Source organism: Populus nigra, chromosome 1, assembly GCF_951802175.1.
Source record: "Populus nigra chromosome 1, ddPopNigr1.1, whole genome shotgun sequence".
NCBI lineage: Eukaryota > Viridiplantae > Streptophyta > Magnoliopsida > Malpighiales > Salicaceae > Populus > Populus nigra.
In genome coordinates, this window is record NC_084852.1 from 6827515 (window position 1) to 6851688 (window position 24174).

Sequence of the window (24174 nt, forward strand, 5' to 3'; positions counted from 1 at the left end):
TGGAAAATAATTAATACAAGTGTAGAGAAGAAAGCCAGTGAAGACATCAAATCACGCGAGAAGAAAGGCGAGAATGAGAAAATCATAACGAAAAACACTGTTTAAATCCACAGTGGATTCACTCACATGTCACATTGTTTTCCTGAGAAATAAAGCAACCTAATTTCTCAAAGCACAAACATCCTATTCATGACAGGCAAATAATTCATGTGAAAAGCAATAAACTGGGAATTGAACGGGGAACTGGATAGGAAACCAAACCATAAATGAAATAGAACCTTACCTTGTAACATTCCAACACCAGTAATTGGGCAAGAGAGAAGAGGCAACAGAGGTTCAAAAATAAAAATCATCTCAAAGCAACCAAATGTCTAATCTCAACAAACCAGCCCCTACTTACGTGCAAGTGGGGACCAACAACTGGTCAAGAGAGAAGAGGTAGCAGACATCCCAAAGCAACCAAATGTCTAATCTCAACAAACCAGGCCTCACTCCCCTGCAAATAGGGACCAGCAGTTAGGCAAGAGAAAAGAGGCAGTGGAGGTACAAAAAATAAAAATTATACCAAAGTAACCAAATGTCTGACTCTAATCTCAACAAACCAGTCCCTACTCCCTTTATGAATAGAGCCAGCCCAGCCGCATCACAAGTGGGGTGTACATTTAATGCACAATGATGGCACACCCCACTAACCAAAGAAGGAAATAGCTCACCGTATACCTCTAAAATGTAGTCATGATCAACCAAGCTCAAGCTGGTTGATCCTGGCCCAGCCTCTTCAAAGAGCAATCAGTTACATTAGCCACATCCACTCACGGACAGAAGCCTTTAATGCCCAGTGGTTGGCGCGTCCCAACGCGAAACTATAATAAACAAAACCAAGTTGAAGCTTCGATCAGGCTACAAGTGTAGAGAAGAAAGCCAGTGAGAACACCAAATCACGCGAGAAGAAAGGCGAGAATGAGAAGATCATAACGAAAAACACTGCTTAAATCCACAGTGGATTCACTCACATGTCACAGTGTTTTCCTGAGCCCTTTTAGTTTTTTTTTAATAAATTTTAGATCTGACCTAAAACAATTTGCAGCTTCTATATCTAATGAATTAGGAAACGAATAAGAAAATATCCGTTGCATAGTCTTAGTTTATCATTTGTAGTTTAGGAAGCTTTTCTACCATTAAAAAGAAAGGGATAGTTAAGTTTTCATGCAGCTAGAATTTTAACGAAAAAATTTATAAATAGTAATTTTTTTTATAAAATTAAATTTAAAAGCCTAGAAAAACTCCCATAAAACCCAATCTTCTATAAGCTCAACCAATTAAAAAACCTTTTTTTTTATATACAACTACATTTTATATTCTATTCTCCATATACAAATCATTCAAGACCTTCTATATTTTTTTTTTATATTAATATTATGTAAGAAATAATATATAAAAATTATTTAAAAATCCATCATATTTTCATCCATATTAATATATATATTAATAATATATTTTTTTTTATTAATATACATGTTAAGGATAATTTTCATCAATATTAATATATATTTATCATTAATACATAAGTCAGGAATTTTTTTCTTTTTAATACTATTAGAATAATATTATATCTTAGTCTTTTTTTTTATATAAAAAGAATATAAATTATAAATTTTTTAAATAAAAAGTTTGAAATCTTTATTTTTTATTAAAAAAACACTAACTTAATTATTTATTAAAATTATTTTTATATTAATACATCAAAATAATTTAAAAATATTAAAAATTTATTAATTTTAAATTTTTTAAATTATTTTAAAAATACTTTCTGTGACAACAAACAGGCAATTAATGTTATAACAACCCTTTCCAGGCTGGTGCTCAGGCTGTCCTTTACCTGTGAAAAAGGAGGACCACACAATAAGAAGAGAAGGGATATGAAACTTCTTGCTTCATTCAAAAAAAAATCTCCCTCACACAAAACTTAAAAAGAAAAAAAAAAACAAAACAAAAAAAACGAAAACTAGAACGGCCTAGCTCCCAAACCCCAATTCCTGAGGCCTTAAGAACCCAAATGCTAGGAACTAGCTCCCAGATCACTAAATGCCTCAAAAAAGATATCCTCACAAACCTCAGATCTATCTAGACCAACTTCAACCAAGCTTAGCTCTATGAAAGAAACAGTAATTAAGTACAAAAGAATGCAATCTACATTATTGCAAAGACAAACTTTTCGCTGAAATAGACACTCTTACCTCAAGAAGAAAACCAAAAAGGAGAGAAACTGAGGGATAGTGAATTGGGTTGAAGCCAGAGATCAAAGTCCAGTTGATATTTGATGAATGTCGCCGTGAAAACCCATCAAGCAGAGAGCTTTTTAGTGGGCATAACAACCCTTTCCAGGCTGGTGATGAGGCTGTCCTTTACCTGTGAAAAAGGAGGACCCCACAAGAAGGAGAGAAGGTATAAATTAATCTAATAATATATGTTATCGTTAAATAAAAAAAAGTTACAGCTGATTTGAGATTGTGAACAAATTATAGCAAAAAAACCTAATAATTTTTAAACAAGGCAAATATGTTCTTTGGTTGCTGTGCTGGGACCAAACGATCTTTGGGACCCGCTTTACGCGGCTTTGAGATTGAGAGGGGACACACTTGGCGGCGTCAGATAACGGTGTCCTACTGTTTGGCAGCACCGTTTGGGGCATGTGTCCTCCTCTAATTAATGGCATTGACGGCGTTAAATCTTTGTGAGTTCTCCACAGTTAGCCTTTTGTTTTTATTAATTAAGCAACTCCTCCAATATATAATAGGTTAATAGATATCATTAGTTTATTTGTGTTATAAAAATATTTTTAAAAAATTTTAAAAAATTTATATTTTTATTTGTTTGAAATTAATTTTTTTAGATGTTTTTAGATTATTTTGATGTACTAATATCAAAAATAAAAAGTATTATTTCAATATATTTTCAAGCAAAAATTATTTTAAAAAACAACCACTGTCATAATACCAAATGAACTCTAAATAACAAAGCTTGTGTGGCTAAGGTATTTGAAAGTATGATAATAGTTGCTTTTTAAAGTTTTTTTTATTGAAAATATATTAAAATAATTTTTTATTTTTTAAAATTTATTTTTAACATCAACACCAAACCAATTTAAAATTTAAAATATGTAATTATGAGGTGTCCAATCTAAAATTCTTTTACCATCCTTATGGGTCTAACACCCACTAAAAAAAAAGACCTAATTAATATGTTTTTTTTTTATAAGGGATTAATGTTAATATGAAAACAAGTCTCCTTTTTAGGAGAACAATGACAAGTTCATCCGTAACAAAAATGATAAGTTTTTTTTTTAAAGGGATCGATTTCAAGATTTAGCTTTTATGGATAATTAAACTGATAAGTCTTTTATTTTTAGGGAATGATATCAAAATTTTCATGAAATAAACAAAAATAAAAAAATAATAAAAATAATCAGGATAATTGATGCCAATTTAAAAGATAAATTTAAGAGAAAGTACATAGTAAAGGTATCATTTTGTAACAAAGAATGATGTAAGGGTGACGTTGTTCTTCCTTTAATCATAATTAACCTCTTACTTGAATTTCTATAATTAATATTCTAAGATAAATAATAATATTTTTAATATTAACAATATGAATAAAAATAAAAATATTTATAATACAAATAATAATATTAATAACAATAAAAATAAGAAAATTTATAATATAAATAATGATATTTTTAATATTAATAATTTAAGTATAATAATAACAATAACAATATTTCTAATACAAATAATAATATTTTTAATATTTAAAATACAATGATATTGAGTCCAACCTCCTTTTGAAGTGTTTTGGGTTTAACTTACCCATACCCAACACTATAATTAAAATATTTATAATACAAATAAAAATATCAGTGAGTAATGGCTATAAACTTATGATATCAAACCCAATAATATTAGATCCAGTTATCTAGCTAGACCCAAGATCAGTAATCTTTGTGGGTAGCAAGACCCAATCTTTTTTTGAAATTTTAAGGGTGTGACCGAGCCCACGAGCAAGTCAGAAAAGACCCTTGTGCGTGGGGTTGTAGACCTAGACTTGAAAGCACCGCGTCCAGGGTAGATCTAGACATGACGACGCCCACGTCTAGGGTACACCTGGACTTGCATCACCTGGGTGCAGGGTACAAGTGGCCGTGGCAGCATCCAATTCCAGGGTAGACATGGAGTTGGAAGCGCCCATGTCACCACCACACCCAATAATGATAATAATTCTTTTTAAATTGATTAATTATTTTAATAATTGTAGTAAAAATAATAATATTTTTAATAACAATACTTTTAATTACGATAAAAATAATGATATTTATAATAAAAATAATGATATTTTTAATATTAATAATAATAAAAATCATAATATTTATATGACAATAACAATATTCTTAATATTAATACTTTAAATTAAAATAAAGATAATAACATTTAGAATACAAATAATAATATTTATCACATTAATAATAATATTAAACTTGTCTGGCCAAAGTTTTTATAGTAATAATTTTTTTAAAAAAAATATTAATGATAATAATAATAAATTTTATTATATATATATATATATATATATTTTTTTTATTTTTCTTACACTGCCACCCATGTCTCTAACCCCTATAAGCTTCTCTAGAACCGAGGCGCAAGTAAGAAGTGAGCTAGCTGGCGGGTTTGCACCCAGCGCCCGCGTCTGCAGACCTCAGGTGCGCGGTTCTGCAACCCACTCGCTCTGGTCTGCAACTGCCGCCCGGGTATGTCGACCCTTATGTGCAGGTATGCAGTCCTTTAGGTGTGGGCCTGTAGACCCGCTCACCTATGGCTGCAACTAGGTGCGCGGGCTGTCCCTAGCTCTGAGGGCTGGACAAAGCTAACACCAGGTGATTGCAACCCGGGTCATGGCCAGGTGGGTGGGTTTGGCCAACTGCCCAGGTATTGTAGTTCTAGCGCTAGGTGTCCATATCCAAGTTCTTATATTTTTCAATCTTTTAAAAAAATATTTATGATTTTTCTTTGATCGCAATGATAATTTTTTTTTAAAAAAATTACTAATGATAACAACAACAACAATAATAATATTAATTCTTAATTTTACCCTTCAAATCGAATCTTAATTATAATCAAAATTATAATGTTTATAATAAAAATAATGGTATTTTTAATATTAATAATATTAACTCTAATAAAAATCATAATATTTATATCACAATAATAATATTCTTAATATTAATACTTTTAATTACATTAAAGATTACAATATTTGAAATACAAATAATAATATTTATCATATTAATAATAATAGTAAATTTGCCTAGCTAAAGTTTCTACAATACTAATTTTTTTAACAATACTATTAATGATAATTGCTATTATATTTTTTTTCTATTCTTAATATTAATATTTTTAATTATAATAAAAATAATAATAATTAGAATACAAATAAGCAATTCAGCCGCCTTGTATATGATTTTGATCTTCAAATCAACGGCCGCTTCATTGGTCACAGGCCAGCTGGCCGACCGCGGGATTTCACTTGGATTCAAGCCCTGGGAATGCTTTATAACTCTCAAACCTTCTCTCTTGAGGCCACTAGGGCAGCAACTTGGGACAGTGAAGTTGACCATTTAAAGCCCACTTATTGTATATGATTTTGATCTTCAAATCAACAGCCGCTTCATTGGTCACAGGCCAGCTGGCCGACCGCGGGATTTCACTTGGATTCAAGCCCTGGGAATCCTTTATAACTCTCAAACCTTCTCTCTTGAGGCCACTAAGGCAGCAACTTGGGACAGTGAAGTTGACCATTTAAAGCTCACTTACAATGGACAAGATTTAGTCATACCTGAAGGCTCCTTCTCCACTTGGTACTCCCCAGAGAAGGACTTGAAAGTGGAGAGAGTATCAAGCAAGAACAGTGCCATAATCACCTTGGAGGACAGAGCAAATATTTTGGTAAATGTGGTTCCAGTGACTGAAGAAGATGATAAAATCCACAAGTATCAAGTGCCTGCTAATGACTGCTTTGTCCACTTGGAGGTGAATTTAAGTTCTTTCACCTATCCTCAACAGTTGATTGAGTACTTGGCAGGACTTACAGGCCTGATTTTGAGAACCCCGCAAAGCCTGGTGTCGCAATGCCAGTTTTGGGAGGTGAAGACAAGTACAGAACCTGTAGTTGTTTCAGGATAAAGAAAGAAGAAACAGAGTATTGCTACAGTTAAGACAAATAGAAATTGAGAACAATATATTTTGAAGCTAAAACTGAATTACATATTAACGTCAGAAAAATTACATTTTAAAGCTTGATTAATAACAACCCACTAGAATCATGGTCCTAAGATTAATCCATGATCACAATCATGGATAACAAAAGAAATAACTAAAAATGAAGAAATAGGAATAGGTTTGAAACATTCAAACCAGTAAACAATGTTTATGACTCCAAATTAGCAGTCACATTAGCAGTTCTAAACACATTTTCTAACACTCCTCCTTGTTTTAGGAACTGCAAGCACCAAGTTTTGTCCTCGGAAATTCAAACTTGCTAAGTGGCAATGGCTTGGTGAAAATGTCTGTAGCCTGATCTTCTGTTTTGCAGTAGACAAGAACAATAGCTCCATCTTATGGTACATCCCTTAAGAAGAATAACTTAATGTTAAAATGCTTAGTTTTGCCATGAAATACATGATTATGAGAGATAGCAATAGCAACTTGGTTGTCAACAAGAATCTCGGTGCTTTCCTTCTGCTCCAAGTTAAGATCGATTAAAATCTTCCTCAACCACAAAGCTTGATCAACAACAGCTGTTGTAGAAACGAACTTTGCTTCAGCAGTGGATTGAGCCACAGTTTCTTGTTTTTTCGAGCACCATGAAAAAACACCACAGTAGCCTGAAGTGCTCCTTAAATCATCATTGGAACCTCTCCAATCACTATTTAAATAACCAACCAGCTTGAACTCTTTACTCCTTGTGAATTTAATGCCAAAATTACATGTGCCTTTGACATATCTAATCACCCTTTTTGCAGCCTTGAGATGCAATTTGCTTGCACAGTGCATAAACCAAGACAAAATACTTACAACATTTAAAATGCCAGGCCGAGTTGTTGTGAGGTACATTAAGCAACCAATCAGACTTCTGAAATGTGCCTGATCAATCTTATCTGTTCCATCTTTTTTACAGAGCTTTTCCTTTTGGTCATAGAAGTGCTCATTTCTTTGCATTCTTCAAGTTTAAACTTTTTTAGAATCTCTTTGGCGTAGTTCTTCTAACAGATAAAGACTTCATGTTCATCCTATTCAATTTCCATTCTAAGAAAGAAAGTCATCAAACCGCGATCTGTCATCTCAAAAACCTCCATCATTTCTTGCTAAAACTTCTCCACAAGACTTGTGTTGTTTCCTGTCATGAGTAGATCATCCACATACAGTGAGATGATCAGAATGTTAGCTCTATTTTGCTTGACATACAATGTTGATTCAGAGAAGCTTTTAACAAATCCTTAGTTTTATAGATGTTCATCAATTCTACTATACCAAGCTCTTGGAGCTTGCTTCAATCCGTAGAGAGCCTTCTTGAAAAGACAGGCTTTGTCTTCTTCTCCTTCTTTTGCATAGCCTTCTAATTGCTCTACATAAATCTTCTCCTACAAAAAACCGTTCAAGAACATTGACTTGACATCTAACTGGTACACCTTCCAATTCTTTTGTGCTACAACAACAAAAGCCTGATAGTATCGAGTCTAGCTACTGGTGCGAAGGTATATGAGTAATCCACACTGAATATTTGAGCATATCATTTGACTATGAGTCTGGCTTTATGCTTATTGATTGAGCCATCAACCCACTTGACTCCAATTACCTTTTTGTTCTGGGGTCGATCAACCAACTCCCATACTTTGTTCCTTTTAATCATGAACAACTCCTCCTTTATTGCAGCAATTCAATTTTGATCCATCTTGGCTTCTTTCAAATCTGCAGGTTCACATACAACAATGTTGCATCTTTGATAAACATAAAAAAGTAGTCTTGTACCTCTGATAGGAGTGTCATCTGTCATGACATTCTGCCAATCTTCTATGCTTTATTCCTTTGTGTCCGAAACAAAAAAGTTGATCTCTGGCTCTTCTGAGATTAAATCCATCTTCTTTACATCATCACAATTCCACTCTTCGTCCTCTATAAAGTGCACATCCCTGTTTATAATAATTTTTCCAGTTTGTGGCTGGAAAACTTTATAAGCTTTTCCAACCGAGCTTTAGCCAATGAAGATGCCTGGAAGTGCTCTTTTATGTACTCTATCTCTCTTGATTTGTGGAACAAGAGTGAATCACAAACATCCAAATATTTTAAAGAAATTCAAAGATGGTTTATAACCATACCATGCCTCAAAGGGTGTTTAATCCTTCACGACTCTTGTTAGAAGTCGGTTTTGCAAAAAAAGAGCAATGTTTGCTGCTTCTACCTAGAACTTCTTTGGTAGGTTCTTCTCATGCAGCATACATTGCGTCATCTTCAAAATGAATTTGTTCCGTCTCTCATTAACTCCATTTTGTTGTGGAGTGTATGGAGTGGTTAATTGATGTTGAATGAGTTAGAGGTGTACTCCTTGTCGTTGTCTGATCTAAGAGTTTGAATTCTACAACCACTCTTTTTCTCAACTTTGGCTTTAAAGTTCCAAAAGACTTGAGCCACCTCTACCTTGTGCTTCAAAAAGAAAATCCAACACATACATGTGAAATCATCAATGAATACAGCATAATAGAGATTGCCTTTTAAAGAAGGTGTTTTTTGTGGGCCTGCAATGTCTGTATGAATTAATTGCAACTTCTTTGTTGCTCTCCATGTTACTTTGGGAAATGGTTTCCTGCTTTACTTTCCAGACTGACATGCTTTGCAGGTGGGAATGTGATCATCAAGTTCTGGAAGATCATTTGCCATCATTTTAGATTTCATCTATAGAGAGGCACCTAAGGAAATATCATCCTCACTGTTAGACGAACTAGCTGCGACCATACGTGAGCGACCAGCTCTGGTTTTCATTCTACACATCTACATAATTTTATACAAATAATTATATAATTAAATTCAAATGTTAAAAAAAATAATTCGACAGCACCTCCCCTATACTGGATACTACTCAAATCCACAAACCTGCAAATATTAACAATAGTCACAACCAATTGACCCAATCTATACTAATTATTCCAACATATTCAATTACTAATTCTAAGGTAAATTCAACATTAACAATTACAATTCAACAAATTATTCAATAATTATGCAAATACAACAATAAAATATATTAAAAAAAAACTCTAGAAGAATTAAAATAAATAGAAAAAATTAAACACAAATCATGCAATAATAGAGTAAAATTACTAATTATTCCAACATCTTCAATTACTAATACTAAGGTAAATTCAACATTAACAATTACAATTCAACAAATTATTCAATAATTATGCTAATGCAACAATAAAATATATTCAAAAAATTCAAAAAAAACTCTAGACTAACCATTAAAATCAATGGAAATAATTAAACATAAATCATGCAATAATAAACTAAAATTACTAATTATTCCAACATATTCAATTATTAATTCTGAGATAAATTCAACATTAACAATTACAATTCAACAAATTATTCAATAACTATGCTAATGCAACAATAAAATATATTCAAAAAATTCAAAAAAAAACCTATAGACTTTAGGAATGAAATATGCTTACCTTAAATAATATGTTTATTTCAAGACTTTATCTACATTATAAAAATACACCAAAACAAAAGGCATAACAACAATAAAATAGCTAAAATAAAAAAAAAATCCTTGAAGAAAAATGAAATTGAGGAAACACATACCTTTTAGATTGATGAAGATTAAAAAAAAAACTAGTAACCTTTGCCAGAAATATTAAGGAAATGACAGGAGAAAAAATCGAAGAGAGGGGAGGAGAAATTAAGAACCGAGAGGAGAGGAAAAAATGAACTGAAGGGGCTGTCGCTGGGATTTATAGTGCAATTTTACTTACGGAATAAAAAATAATTATTAATTTTAATTTATTCCATTAGTGAAGTGTCAAAAATCCATCGATAATTTTTGAATTTCGCACCAAATTTTTTAATTACCTTTCATATTTTTCATGATTCGTCGGTAATTCCGTCGGCAAACTGACGAGGTCAGAGATGCATTTAATGCATCGTCCTTTGGAATTCACACCGTTTGTCGGTGAATTTATCAGTAATATTGACCCGCCGACAACTTACCGACGGACGTGAATCCGTCGGTATGGTCATCAGTGATTGTGGCATTTCAAATAATTATTTTCAAACTCTCTGCAAAATGCCGACGAAAATTATTCTGTCGGTATTGACGTCAGTGATTGTGGCATTTTAAGTAATTATTTTTTAACTCTCTGTGAAATGCCAACGGATCTTATTCCATCGGTATGGACATCGGTGATTGTGGCATTGTACAAGAAAGGTTGTATTTGTATTACCTATTTATCTTCCTGCAAAAACTTAAATGATAAACTTTCCATCGCACAAAACAATAACAACAATGCTTAAACAATAATTATTTCATGTTACAAAATATATCATCCATAATCTAAATTACATGAAAACAGGGTTTTACATAGGGTTACATTTTGATAATTAGTCAGAATTTTCTTCTTCATCGTCATCAATTTAATAGTCATCACTTTCATCGCAATCTTTAATATGGATATCATCATTTTCATCGACATTTGCTTGTCCATTAGAGCTCAAAACAACATTTAACTCCTCTGCGTCAACATCAACAAAACTATCATCGAAAACATAAAAATTTGAATTTTCTTCCAATTCAATTGAAGGAGCAACTTGATATGGTTCAACCAACTCACTAACTTGAAAGACTTCATCTCGCACGTTTGTGTCTTCGTTCTCATCCTGAACAACCTCGACATGACCCCAAGGTTTTGTTTTTAAAACGGACAACCAATCCACTCTTGATCGATCCTTTTTAAATGAAGGGGTGTATGTGTAATAAACTTATTAACATGGCTTTGCGAAAACAAAGACATCATTTATGTTGCAAAGTCTAGCTTTTGAGTTGATTTCAACTAGACCATAGTGCTGATCAACTTTGATTCCTCTGTCAGTCGTGTCATACCAATAGCATTTGAATAAAAACACTCTATTCTGCTCGTTATGATATTGCAGTTCGACGACCTCTTCTAATCTACCATAGTATTCAACTTCTAACTCACTACTAGTGGATCCCTTAACACAAACACCGCTGTTGTATGTCTTTCTTCCATGCCCGTATTCTTCAGTATGGAAAACATATCCATTGACAAAATACCTGTTGTAGCATTTAACTTTTCTTTCAGGCCTCAGGCTTAGTGAAGACAATGACTTAGGCGCACTCCTTCCTATTTGATAAACCTTGTATGTAATGTATATCAATAAACAATAAATTAACGAGAATCTCGTAATGACATGCATACGTACAGTAATTTTGCAAGTTAGAATGTGTTTGTGATAGTGCTTACATCTGTTCTGAACCATGTGGCAAATTGCTTATATGTGTTGTGTGCTTGTTTGAACTTTATTTCCGACAAATATCTTCGTCTTACGACATTTTTAGGTATGGGTCATCCAGTGTTGGAGAATATTGACAAGTTCCTACTGGAAGGCACTTCACCGCCATCATCATGCCGTGGAACATGATTGATTCTCGTTCTCAGATGAGGTTCAAAATAGTACGAGATAAATGTTGAGATCTCCTCAACAATATAGGCCTCACATATCGAAGCCTCAACATGCGCCTTGTTCTTAACCTTTTTCTTGAGATTAAACAAGTACCTGCATTGAATTAATCAAGTATTTTCAAATAAGAAAAACATAGAAAATACTTTTATATATGAATTACATTGCAACTGTAATATCTAACCGTTCGAATGTGGTACATCCATCTATACTGGACCGGTCCTCCAGCTTTTGCCTCGAACGGTAGATGTATAGGGAGATGCTCCATTAAGTCAAAAAATAATGGAGGGAATATCATCTCAAGTTTGCATAGTGTCTCGACGATATTCGTTTGAAGCCTCTCAATGTGCTCAACATTCAACTTGCTGGAGCATATATCTCTAAAGAAATGACTGATCTTCGTAAGTGCATCCCATATTTCCTTTAACAACAAATCATGAAAAGCTAATGGGATGAGTATTTGCATAAACACGTGGCAGTCATGACTCTTCATTCCATACAATTTGTGGTCCTCTATATTAACTAGCCTTGATATGTTCGATGCATGTCCATCCAGAAAACGCAGACTCTTAAGCCATTTTTAGACTAGTAGTTGTGCGTTTTTCTCTAACATGAAGCTTGCTCTTGGTTTTGCAACCCGTGACTCATCATAAACCAACTCCATATTTTTACAGTTACAGTATAAAACTATATCCAATCTAGCCTTGATGTTGTCCTTTGTCTTCCCCTTCACATTCATGACGGTGTTGAAAATGTTCTCAAACACGTTTTTTTCAATGTGCATGATGTCAAGGTTATGGCAGAGCAGATTGGTCTTCCATTAAGGAAGCTCCCAAAAGATACTTCGCTTTACCCAATTATGGGTCAAACCAAAACCAGGAAACTTTTGCTTACCTGATTGAAGACCAAACACAATGTCACAGTACTCTGATACAATATCATGCAATTCTTCACCAGAAAGACGCGGGGATGCACCATCGTTTTCAACTCTGCCAACAAAAAAATCTTTTTTGTTCTTTCTGTACCTGTGATTAAGTGGCAAGAAGCGACGATGACAGTAAAAAAAAGAAGCTTTACCTCCATTTGCTAGCGTGAATGCCTTGTTGTTTTCCATGCAGTATAAACATACTAGTTTCCTATGCGTGCTCCAACTAGAAAGCATTTCATAAGCTGGAAAATTATTGATAGTCCACATCAAAGTCGCCCTCATAAGGAAATTTTATTTCCTCGATATATCATAAGTCAGAGCTCCAGAGGATCACAACTGCGCCCACTCATCAATCAATGATCAAAGACAAACATCTATATTCTGCCCCGGGCTACTTGGACCGGGTATGACAGTAGATAAAAACATGAACTCCGGCCTTATACACATTTCCGGTGGCAAGTGATAAACTGTGAGTATGACCGGCCAACAAGAATAAGGAGCAGTAAATGACCCAAATGGGTTGAATCCATCTGTACACAACCCAAGACGCACATTCCTTGATTCAGCTGAAAAGTGAGGATGCACACTGTTAAAGAGTTTCCACGCTTCGTTGTCAGAAGGATGTACCATCACTCCATCAACTGCATCATGTGTTTGGTGCCATGTCATGTGCTCAACAGTCCTTGGTGACATGAATAACCTCTGCAGTCTATGTGTGATTGGGAAGTATCTAAGTTTTTTATATGCCACTAGAGTCTTTCCCCTGCCAGTTCTGGGTTTGTAACTGGAATGTCCGCATGTCATGCACTCGGTCATCTCAACATTTTCAAGGTAGTATAACATGCAGAAGTTAGGGTACATGTCAATTTTTTGGTATCGTAAACCGAGGGGTTTCATCATGGACTTCGCAGCATAGAAGTTCTCTTTTAGCCTGTTCCCTTTAGGTAAAATGCTTCTCGCCCATTCAATAATTTTTTCATACCTGGCCTTACTCAAGCCGTGATCTAACTTGATGGTGAACACCTGTGCTATGGTCGATAATTTATTGTGGTTTGTGCAACCATTCCATAATGGTTCGTCAAAATCTTTCAACAAATCAAAAAACCGAGCTGCATCTGCATTAGGTTCTTCTTCTATGATTGGACATTGACTGACATTACCTTGATTCATTCTCATTGCATCCATAACCATATTTCTGTAAGGATTAGTGTTGTCATTTGCCGCTTAATCCATCCATAACCATTATTTCTCTCATTCTTCTCTTACTAACAAATACTTCTCCATGTGCATACCAACACTGGTAATTCTCCATAAACCCTTTGTGTCGAAGATGCATCATTACAACATCTGAATGCATATACTTTTTATTTTGACACTTCCTGCATGGACACCTAATACCGCCTCCAGTAAAATTTCTGGGAATAGATGTTACGAAATTAATAAAACCCTGAACCCCGTTACAATAATCCATCCTCTGCAATCATTGAGGTGAATCTCGATACATCCATGAATAATCATCCATGACTTATATCGAACCTCTATAAAATTATGATGACATCATGTATTAATTAACTAAGTTAGGTAAATAAACTTGTAAAAATATTAATTTACCTCGAGATTATCCAACAAACCAATCACAACTTCTCATAAATAATAAATATTCATTATCATTTATCAACATCCATACAAATTAATATATATAAATTTATGGAAATTACCACTCCGCAATACCATTGATAAAACTTAAAACGGACCCATTAAGCAAGATATTAATTATTTCAAAACAGCACATGTAATTCGATAATTCCATAAAGTTTTAACAATTTACAAAGAAATCCAATCTTAAAAAATCTAAAACAAACCATAACAGGTATAAAATTATACATTCATATACTACAAGTTTGTTTGAGAAATAACAATAAAACATGTACATCTACTAACAAAATACATATACTAAAAAAACAATGAAATTGACATTTAAATGTTAAAATTTAAAAAGATAGAATTACATACAAAAATTGATAAAATCCATTGGTAAATCAGAACATGGATGTTGTGACCACAAAACTTCAAGAAATATAAATTGCTGTGCTGAGATGAGGGAGATTTTTGTTTGGGGGGAGGGGGGCTGGTTGTTTACTGATGGGGAGAGTTGGGATTAGGAAGAAGAATGAGAAATAGGGGAGGAGAGGGTCAGCAGAGAGGGCATATATTAACCTTTTCCGACGATTTCACCGGCGGAATAATCTGTCGGTGAGTCCGTCGGCTATTCTGACAGAAAAATCGACACATCACCATACGGATCTGCCATTTCGAATCCCTCGGTAATTCCATCGGCATTTTAAACGGTGAACCGGTCACATCACCATATGAAGCTATCGTTTTGATTCTGTCAGTAAAAATCACTTGCAAAAACCTCCACGTCAGCGAACCACCTTTTTTTTAATTCTGAACTTTCCGTCTATAATTCAGTCGGTAACTACCAACGGACACTTTTCGTCGGTAGTTAGCAACAAAAATACAGACGAAAAAAGTTTCGCCGGTAAGTTTGACCTCAAATTACCGACAGAAATATTCCATCGGTAAATCCGTTGCTATTAAGCGAATTTCTGGTAGTGTATTTGCTCTTGTTGTTGTTGGCCTTAAAGTCTCCATTTAAGCCTTGATGGCTTTTACCCTTATTTTTCTTGTAGTTTCTTGCATTCTCTTTATGCTTGACAAATAAGACTCCCTCAACATCATTTTCCTGCCTCATAGCCCTTCTTTGCTCTTGCGTTTGTAATGCATTCAACATCTCTAACAAAGTGAAGTGATTTTTGACATATCTTTAGTGATTTTTACGGATGTAATTGTGGCCTCAATTTTTTTAAAAATAGTTACAAGAATTTTTTATACAATCCTTGATTCTGATAGAGACAAGCCAAGTAGTTTGACTTGGCTAGCAATGTTAAGCAACTTGTCAGAATACTCTTTGATGGATTTAGTCTTTTTCATCTTCTGCATCTCAAAGTCACGTACCAAGTTCAACACGTGCATCCCTCGGATCCTTTCATCTCCTTCGTATTCAGTCTTGAGATAATCTCATATCTCCTTTGCTGACTTCAAAGACATGATACGAGTAAATATGGTGGATGAGACTGCAACGAACAAACAAGCTTTTGCCTTTGATTTCTTCTCCGTATGCGCTTTGATATATGCCATAGTAGGATTATTTGGAAGCACAAAGACTTCATAGTCTTCTTCCACTTCTTCCCAAAAATCCAAAGCATCTAAGTATGTCTCCAAGCGTACTGCCCATATCTGGTTGTTATCTCCATCGAGCACCAACAGAGCAATTGATGAAAAACTAGCTTCGGCTTCCATGACGTGTCAAACTCACACACATATCCCTCAAGAAGATAACTCCATTACCAATTGTAGTTGTTTCAGGATAAAGAAAAAAGAAATAGAATATTGCTACAGTTAAGACAAATATAAATAGAAAGCAATATATCTTGAAGCTGAAGACTGAATTACATATTAACATCAAAAGCATTATAATTTAAAGCTTGATTAATAACAACCCATTAAAATCATGGTCCTAAGATTACACCATGATCACAGTTAAAGTAGAGATTTGTAATAATTTGGTGAGCGCCTTAGTAAGGGCAGCTCCTCTACTATTTATATAATTAGGGCATTGTACATATGTTACATTGTAACCTATTATACATGATAAAACTATACAAGAGAAAACATAATATTTTCTATTTTACAACTCATCCCATAATACACCCCCTCAAGCTGAAGATGGGTTATTCATGTGAAGCTTGGAATGTAGAGAAGCAAAAGCAGAGGAAGCAAGTGGCTTTGTAAGAACATCGGTTAATTAATCTTTGGAAGGATGAAGCGAATCTGAATCTCTTTCTTAGCCACTCGATTACAAACAAAGTGATAATCGACCTCAATAAGCTTCGTACGAGCATGAAAATTTGGATTAACAGACAGGTAAGTAGCACTCAAATTATCACACCAGATAATGGTAGTAAAACTACAAGAGAAACATAAATTTAACAAAAGATATTGAAGCCAAACAACCTCAACAGTACCATCAGCTAAGGCCTTATGCTCTACTTCAATGGAGGATCGAGCAACAGTGCGTTGATTGCTAGATTTTCATGAAATGGGAGTGGTGACAAGAAATACAATGTATCCACCTGTGGATTTTCAATTATCAATACTGCCGGCCCAATCAACATCAATAAAACCATAGGGAGACAAAGCAGAATCACGAGTAAGGTAGAGACCAAAGGAGGATGTACCTTTTAAGTATTGCAGGATACACTTAACAGTGGCCCAATGGCCTTCGGTAGGAGCATGCATAAACTAACATATCTTATTCATAGCATAACAGATATCTGGTCGAGTAAAGGTGAGATACTAAAGAGCACCAACAATTTGGCGAAAGCGAGTAGGATCCAAAAACAACTCAATAGACTGCAAATCAAGTTTGGAAACAAATGTCGGTGTATCAACAGGTTTACACGATGACATACCCGTATGACTCAGAATATCAAGAGCATACTTATGTTAACTAAGCATAAGACCCATATGGGTGGGAGCAACTTCAATCCCCAAAAAATAATATGCATGACCCAAATCACGAAGTTTAAACTTCGAACTTAGTAAGATAATGAGGCGATGAATCAATTCAGAGTTATTACCAGTAATTTAAATGTCATCCACACAGACAAGTAAGTAACAGATATCATGAGTCCAATTCAGAATAAATAAAGAGGTATTAACCTTTAAAGCTCGAAAACCAATAGTCAGGAGGAAATCACTTAGTTGCATGTACCGGGCCCACGATGCTTATTTTAAGCCATAGAGAGATTTGTGAAGGTGACATACATGAGTGGGCAAAACAGAGTTGACAAAGCCTGGGGGTTACTGCATGTAAACAACCTCAGGAAGTGAGCCATTGAGGAAGGCATTGTGAACATCAAGTTGTTGAATCTGCCATCCTTTTAAGATTGCAATCGTGAGAACCAACCAAACAGTAGTCTGTTTAACAACAGGACTGAAGGTTTCTGAATAATCTATACCTTCCTATTGGGTGAACTCTCGCGTAACAAAGCGAGCCTTGTACCAGTCAATGGCCCTATCGACTCGGCGCTTGATTTTATACACCCATCCGCAGCCAACAATGTTTATAGATGGATCAAACAACACCAATGACCAAGTGGCATTGGCATGTAAGGCTGCAATTTCATCCTTCATGGCAGTATGCCAACACAAATACTGGTCAGCTTCCTTAAAACTCAGAGGCTCAAGAGCAAAGGGGGACATTACTCGTGAAGCTAAAACTGGCGAAGAGGAAGTAGAAACAGAGCTGATTTTTGTAGTCTTTTGTTGTCAAGGACGCAACACCATGGGATATTGCCGAATGGGTGGCGGAGCAAAAAGCTGATCAGTGGAGGTTTGCTATGGAAGAGAATAAGTGGAGAGATCCACACACAAGTCCAGACCAGGCAGGGACTGAGCAGAGTGCCCAGATAGGGAAGAAAATGTTGACGACGAGGCTAGAGAGGCTGCAACAAAGGGTGAATTCGATAAAGATAAAGCTAGCACCGTAGAACCTGAACCTATAAAATGATCAAGAGACATAGATGGAGATGATGGTGAGGGGACCGACAGGTTAGGGGGAAAGGAAGTTGGGGCTGAGACTGGTTGAGATGGAAAAATGGTGAGGGAGGGTAGGCTGGAGACAGTGGCAGGCGAAAAGAAGGACGGAGACGGGCAGACAGACTCGATGAATGGGAAGACTTGTTCATGAAATCAAACATAACGAGAAATGTTGATGCGGCCAAATGATAAATTAAGACAATGATAGCCTAAATGAGACAAACTATAGCCTAAGAACACACATGGAGTGGAACGATAATCTAGCTTATGAGCATTGTAAGGACGAAGGAAAGGAAAACAGAGACATCCAAAAGTACATAAAAAAACCATAATCATGTGTCTGATGAAACAAACATTCGAAGGGAGATTTGTTTCTTAAAATCGAGGTTTCAAATGCATAATTCCAGAATTTTAAAGGTGCCTTACATTGGCCTAGAAGAGTGAGACCGGTTTCAACAATATGGTGATGACGACGCTCAACAGTACCATTATGTTCATGAGTATGTGGGCATATGAGACGATGGTGAATACCAATGGTTTTGAAAAAGGAATTTAATTTACGATATTCACCACCCCAGTCAGTTTGAACAGTTTTGATTTTACAAGAGAATTGACATTCAACAAGTACTTGAAATTGTTGAAACATGCTGAATACATCAGATTTAATGGCAATAGGATAAAACCAAATAAATTTTATATGCGCATCCACAAATATGAAAAAATAACGAAAACCATCAAACGATAGCATAGGGGCAGGGCCCCAAACATCACTAAAGATAAGTTCAAGAAGAGTAGATGTTTTATGGCTCGTAGGTCTTAATGACAAACGAGAGGATTTTCCTAACGGATAAGCTTGACATTGAAAATCAAGATGACGAGAGGTTAAGACAACCTTTTTATTAGAAGCTAAAAGACTTAGAATACGAGAATTGGGGTGATCGAGGTGACAATGCCAAATATTGGCAGAAGTGGCTATGTTAGTGGACAAAAATGCTTGCGGCAGAGATGTGGCAAAAGACTCAGAAAGCACATAGAGGTTGTCTTTACTTCGATCGGAAAGAAGGACTTCCTTGGTGATGAGATCCTTGACATAGAAAACAGAAGAGTGAAACTCAAAAAAGACATAATTTTCACGACAAAATTGTTGGAACTTTTTTTTTAACGTGAGAGACATGTAATATGTTGGACAAGGTAAAGACTCATTTTGGTGTATGTAGGAGATTATGTGCGATATTAGATATAACAAGTCCCTTACCATCACTAACATGCAATTGATCATTACCAAGATAAGGTTATGTATGTGCCATACCACTAATGTCCGGAGTAACATGGTGATTCACACCGGTGTCAGGAAACCAAGTGGCAGAATCCTCTGCTGATGTAGTACTAAAGGAGAGGTTGGTCGAGGCATGATTGCCATGGTGAACAAGCTGGGAACACTGCTGTGTGGAATGGCCATAGATGTGGCAGAGTTGGCATTTTATTTGCTGTCGTGGCCACTGATTTATTGGTGCACCACGGTATGGATGTTGCTGCCACTGTCCACCATGACTGCGGGGTTGCTACCAAGGGGAACCACCACCAGCACCATGAAAGAATGATCGTTGGGCTGAGGAAAGTTTTTGCGAGGATGCCGCCAACCACTCCTTTGTCCTCTGCCCCGATGAGCCATGAAACCATTGCCATTAGACCCAGAAAAACCACACTAGGCAGCATAGACTGAGAGAGGCTGCGCAGGGGTGGGCAGCAGGGGTGCAATAGGCAGAATGGAGGGGAGCAAGCTGCGATGTATGAATTCATGAGTAGACAGGTGACTATAGAGCTCAGAATATGAAAACGGGTCAGCTTTGGTTGACAGACTTGTAACCAAATCACGAACTTCACCACGAAGTCCCCGAAACACATATAAGTTGAAATCAGTGAGAGAAATAGGTCTGCCAGCCGCAGCTAATTCATCAAACAAACCTTTTGTGCATTGCAGGTAGAGAGTGACAGTATCATCACCTTGTCGAAGATCCTGAAGAGAGCCATGCTATTGCATGATCCAAGAGTTGTATGGTGAGGCGAGAGCAAGTTCAAGTTCAAGGGTGCTCCAAACACTAGCAAAAGTCGGACAATCAATCACAAGATGAAGAACTTCAATAGAAAGAGAGGACAACAGAGCACTAAGGATGAGTTGTTCTTGTTGTTTCCAAGTCAAAAACGCTTGGCAGGGGCCAAAGTTGAAGGTAGCAGAGGCGGCATAAACCATACTGGACAGATAATGCGAAAAGAGGCATGGAGTCGAGCCGTCAACAAACGAGAAGAGTCCTTGACCAAGCAAATACAGCTTCATCTGCATACGCCAAAATAGATAGTTGGTGTTGGTAAATTTAAGATTGATAACCTGGTGGGTGTTGGAGAGAGGAATAAGGGCTGCTGTCGCAGCAGAGGGAGCCATGGCTGTGTTGGTTGCTGTTGTTAACTAGGAACCGGGGAGAAAGAATGAGAAGGAGAAGAGCTGACATTAATGCCAGCTGCAGCACTAGCTGAGTGATCCATGGCAACAACGGTAACAGAGAACAGCAAGAATAGCCAATTGAAGAAGACCTGCGAAGAGGGGAGCTTGCTTTGATGGAGAACGCCTCTGACAGAGAAGAGAGGTCGGCTGAGCAAGTCCAACAAACACAAAAAACTATGTGCAGCAGAGAGAGAAGAACAGGCAAGCAGCAGAGAGGAAAATCTGCAATAGAGAAACATAGAAGAGCAGGGATGCTGGCAATAGAGAAACATAGAAGAGCAGGGATGCTGGCAATGGGAAGAATTTGCAGCAGAGAGTAGAAGAACCTATTTAAAGTAGAGAGGCTCTGATACCAAGTTAAAATGTAATAATTTGGTGAGTGTTTTAATAAGGACAGCTCCTTTACATATAAGTAGGGCATTATATTTTTTATTTTACAACACATCCCATAATAATCACAATCATGGATAACAAAAGAAATAACTAAAAACGAAGAAACGCTCAAAAGTTGATTGAGTACTTGGCAGGACTTACAGGCCTGATTTTGAGAACCCCGCGAAGCCTGGTGTCGCAATGCCAGTTTTGGGAGGTGAAGACAAGTACAGAACCACATCCCTTTTCTCTGCTGATTGTGCCTCCTGCATATTCTGTCCAGAAAGTGGTTCAAACCAAGAGACCTCCTCTGTCATGAAGTATGGCACTCTAGACTGCACAAATGGGGCTTCTGCAGGATATGGCATTGTTTGTGGGAAGTAAATGCTGCAATGATTTCTGACTCTCCTAACGAACAACAATAGAAGCATGTCTATCTTCGAACTTAAAAAGCAAATGGTGGCTATCAAATGCTGGCTGCCATTGTCTATCAAGAAGCAACCAATCTTCTTCTGGCATATTTTCTGGTTTGCTCCCCAACAGAGGAAGATGAAGTTTCTTCCCATATAAATAGTCTTCAATTTGCATTTTCCAATATCCAAAATCTGTTCCATCAAATTTTTCAATTCCCGCAGCCTTTATTTCATCTGCCATATTTAATGTGTCTCCGATTTGAATTTGTCAAATCTGACCTTACAGATGTGTCCGGAATGGCCAAAAATATTGGAAAGGACACTGAGATCACCCAAATCAGACTTCGGATGGCTCAGATCTTAACAATCAAAGTTTTGGATCAACGGACGGTGCAGATGAAGCCGCGTGTCAGGCCAGAATAGTGTCTACGAAGCACTGGATCAAACCTCACTTTTGCTGACGTGTCCAGATGATGTGGCATCCACGTAGGCCAACCGGGACCCACTTTTGCTGACGTGGCAAATGCACGCGCAATTTCGGCTGACGTGGCAGGTGATGACGTGTCTGATTACGTGGCGGATGACTGTGCAGGATTGCTGGCGTGGCGGGTCAACCCGGTTCAGTTGCAGACAATCGGATGAAGACGACGCGTGGAGAGCGTGGCGCGACTGGTCGCGCGTGGGCAGTGCTGTCGTCGGCGCGTGTTGGCGCGTTCGGGCATGCAGGACGTCGGTTGTTCGCCGGGTTTTCACCAGTGAATTCGTCTCTTCTTCCTCTACGCGATGGTAATGTCAAAAACACGTTTTGAGAATTTTGATTTTTGAGTTTGGATCAAACACCCTCTTTTTCAAGAACAAGCTCTAATACCAGTTGTTGGGTAATTCCAGAACTCAAACACACATCAATTTACGTGGTTCGGCAACTTGCCTACTCCACGGAGCTACTGGTTTGTATTAATCACTCAAAGAAACAATACAAACAAAGGAGGAGGAGAAAACTCTTCTCAACTCTACTCACTCAAGCTCTCTTTACTGCTCTCTCTTCTTCTTCTGTTCTCTCTGTGTTTTTACACTTTCAATGTCTTCTTTTCTCCAGCTCTTCAATGAGCATACATATGTATATATATATGGGAGTGAAGAGGCATAAATCATGCAATGATTTATGCCATTGATTATGTCTTCCACCATGTGTCAAGTGGGAGATTAGGTATTCCCACTTGCATATAGTGGGACATTGTTTGTCTTCCACTTGCTAACAGCCATGTGTGGGATTTCATAAGTGAATAATGCAAGACGTTTCTTGCTATTCATTGTTATGTTCTTTTCATGTTTGCTGTTTCCATGGTTTTGTGTTGGTAATCATCCATGATAAACTGTGACAATCTACTACTTCAAAACTACAGTGATAATGACATATAGGGAAGTCATTTTTCTTTTGTTAAACATGTACTTGAAATATTATGTATGTAATAGTATTGAAATAGAAACATGTTCTGTGTCTGCATATGTATTTGTTAGTGCTGTTCAAAGACATGGAAACTTTATAACTTCAAAGATCAATACATCCAAATGAAATGCCCTCCCCTTTATTACAGTACTTAGGTCGGACTCAACAGATCACAGTCCCAGGAAATGCAAACAACCTAAGTAGCACCATTCATCAAATAATTTTCCATGTGCTTGATGAAAACTAATGTTGATGATGCTGAATTTGATGGTATGGTGTCTTCTTCTACTTGAGACTCGTATGAGATTGCGACATCAATTAGGGTCTCCTGCTCTCCAGTTGAAGTAAGCTGGAAAGTTGTCTTGTAATGAGAAAAACCATGATTCAGGTGTCCTCCTTCTATTACTTCAAGCCCGATTCGATGAACAAACTCATCAAACTCTGTAACCCTTTCTTTCTGGTATGTCATAGTTTTTAAACCTGAAAACATTTTGAGACCAAAAAAATGTGTTACAGCCATCACAGTTGCCAATCAAGACAAGCAGTCCAGATACATCCACTAGCTGATTTAATTCATTCAGAAAAAATAAATGATCCAAGTGAATACATGAAGTCAAGTCATAATCAATAAGAAAAAGAAATGGACTTACCGGGGCCGAAGTTAAAGAGGTAGACTGTATCAAGGCCACCGTCACCTTCAAGCATATCAGCATCCTTCACTAAATTTGGCATCATTTTTGGAAGAATATCCTTCAAATCCTTACCAAAAGCTTTCCATAAGACATCCACCTCAACCCCAACATTTACTTGAGTTTTGACTTCCTTAATCATGACTCTCAAACGCAAAAGTCTTGGGAATGGAGGTGTGAATATGTTAGGAGCCAGGGAAACTAATAAGGCAATATGAACGCTCAGGCAATCTTTATAGGACAGGATGCATAGATCATGTATGGCATCTTTTCTTTTGTACAGGGAACAAAAATTAAGGTGGCTCTGTGGATGCCTGTGTCTTGTCCAAAGAATCTTAGCGAATAGGGATTAAA

At 36.4% G+C, this 24174-nt stretch overlaps 1 protein-coding gene, 1 long non-coding RNA gene and 1 pseudogene across 2 annotated transcripts; 1 reads left to right on the forward strand and 2 right to left on the reverse strand.

Annotated features, from left to right (window-relative positions):
- Positions 1–2457, reverse strand: LOC133688474 (uncharacterized). Its single transcript, XR_009841158.1, has 3 exons — positions 2238–2457; positions 721–863; positions 1–496 (listed from the first exon to the last, which is right to left on the reverse strand). It is a non-coding gene; the product is annotated as an uncharacterized LOC133688474 (long non-coding RNA).
- A 2197-nt stretch (positions 2458–4654) lies between these two features.
- LOC133700869 (uncharacterized) lies at positions 4655–21655 on the forward strand (annotated as a pseudogene).
- Positions 21656–23248: 1593 nt separating this feature from the next.
- On the reverse strand, positions 23249–24174 carry LOC133681069 (phytohormone-binding protein-like). The gene is made up of 2 exons (XM_062104157.1): positions 23782–24174; positions 23249–23611 (listed from the first exon to the last, which is right to left on the reverse strand). Exons 1-2 carry the CDS (start codon positions 23960–23962, stop codon positions 23328–23330), a joined length of 465 nt encoding a protein of 154 aa, XP_061960141.1. The 5' UTR covers positions 23963–24174; the 3' UTR covers positions 23249–23327.

Bases quoted from the DNA above. Each gene is read 5' to 3' on its own strand.
- LOC133681069 (XM_062104157.1), bottom strand. From the start codon at position 23,962: ATGATTAAGGAAGTCAAAACTCAAGTAAATGTTGGGGTTGAGGTGGAT. The intron at 23,612-23,781 runs GTAAGTCCATTT...AAATGTTTTCAG, and splicing joins CCTCTTTAACTTCGGCCCCG to GTTTAAAAACTATGACATAC.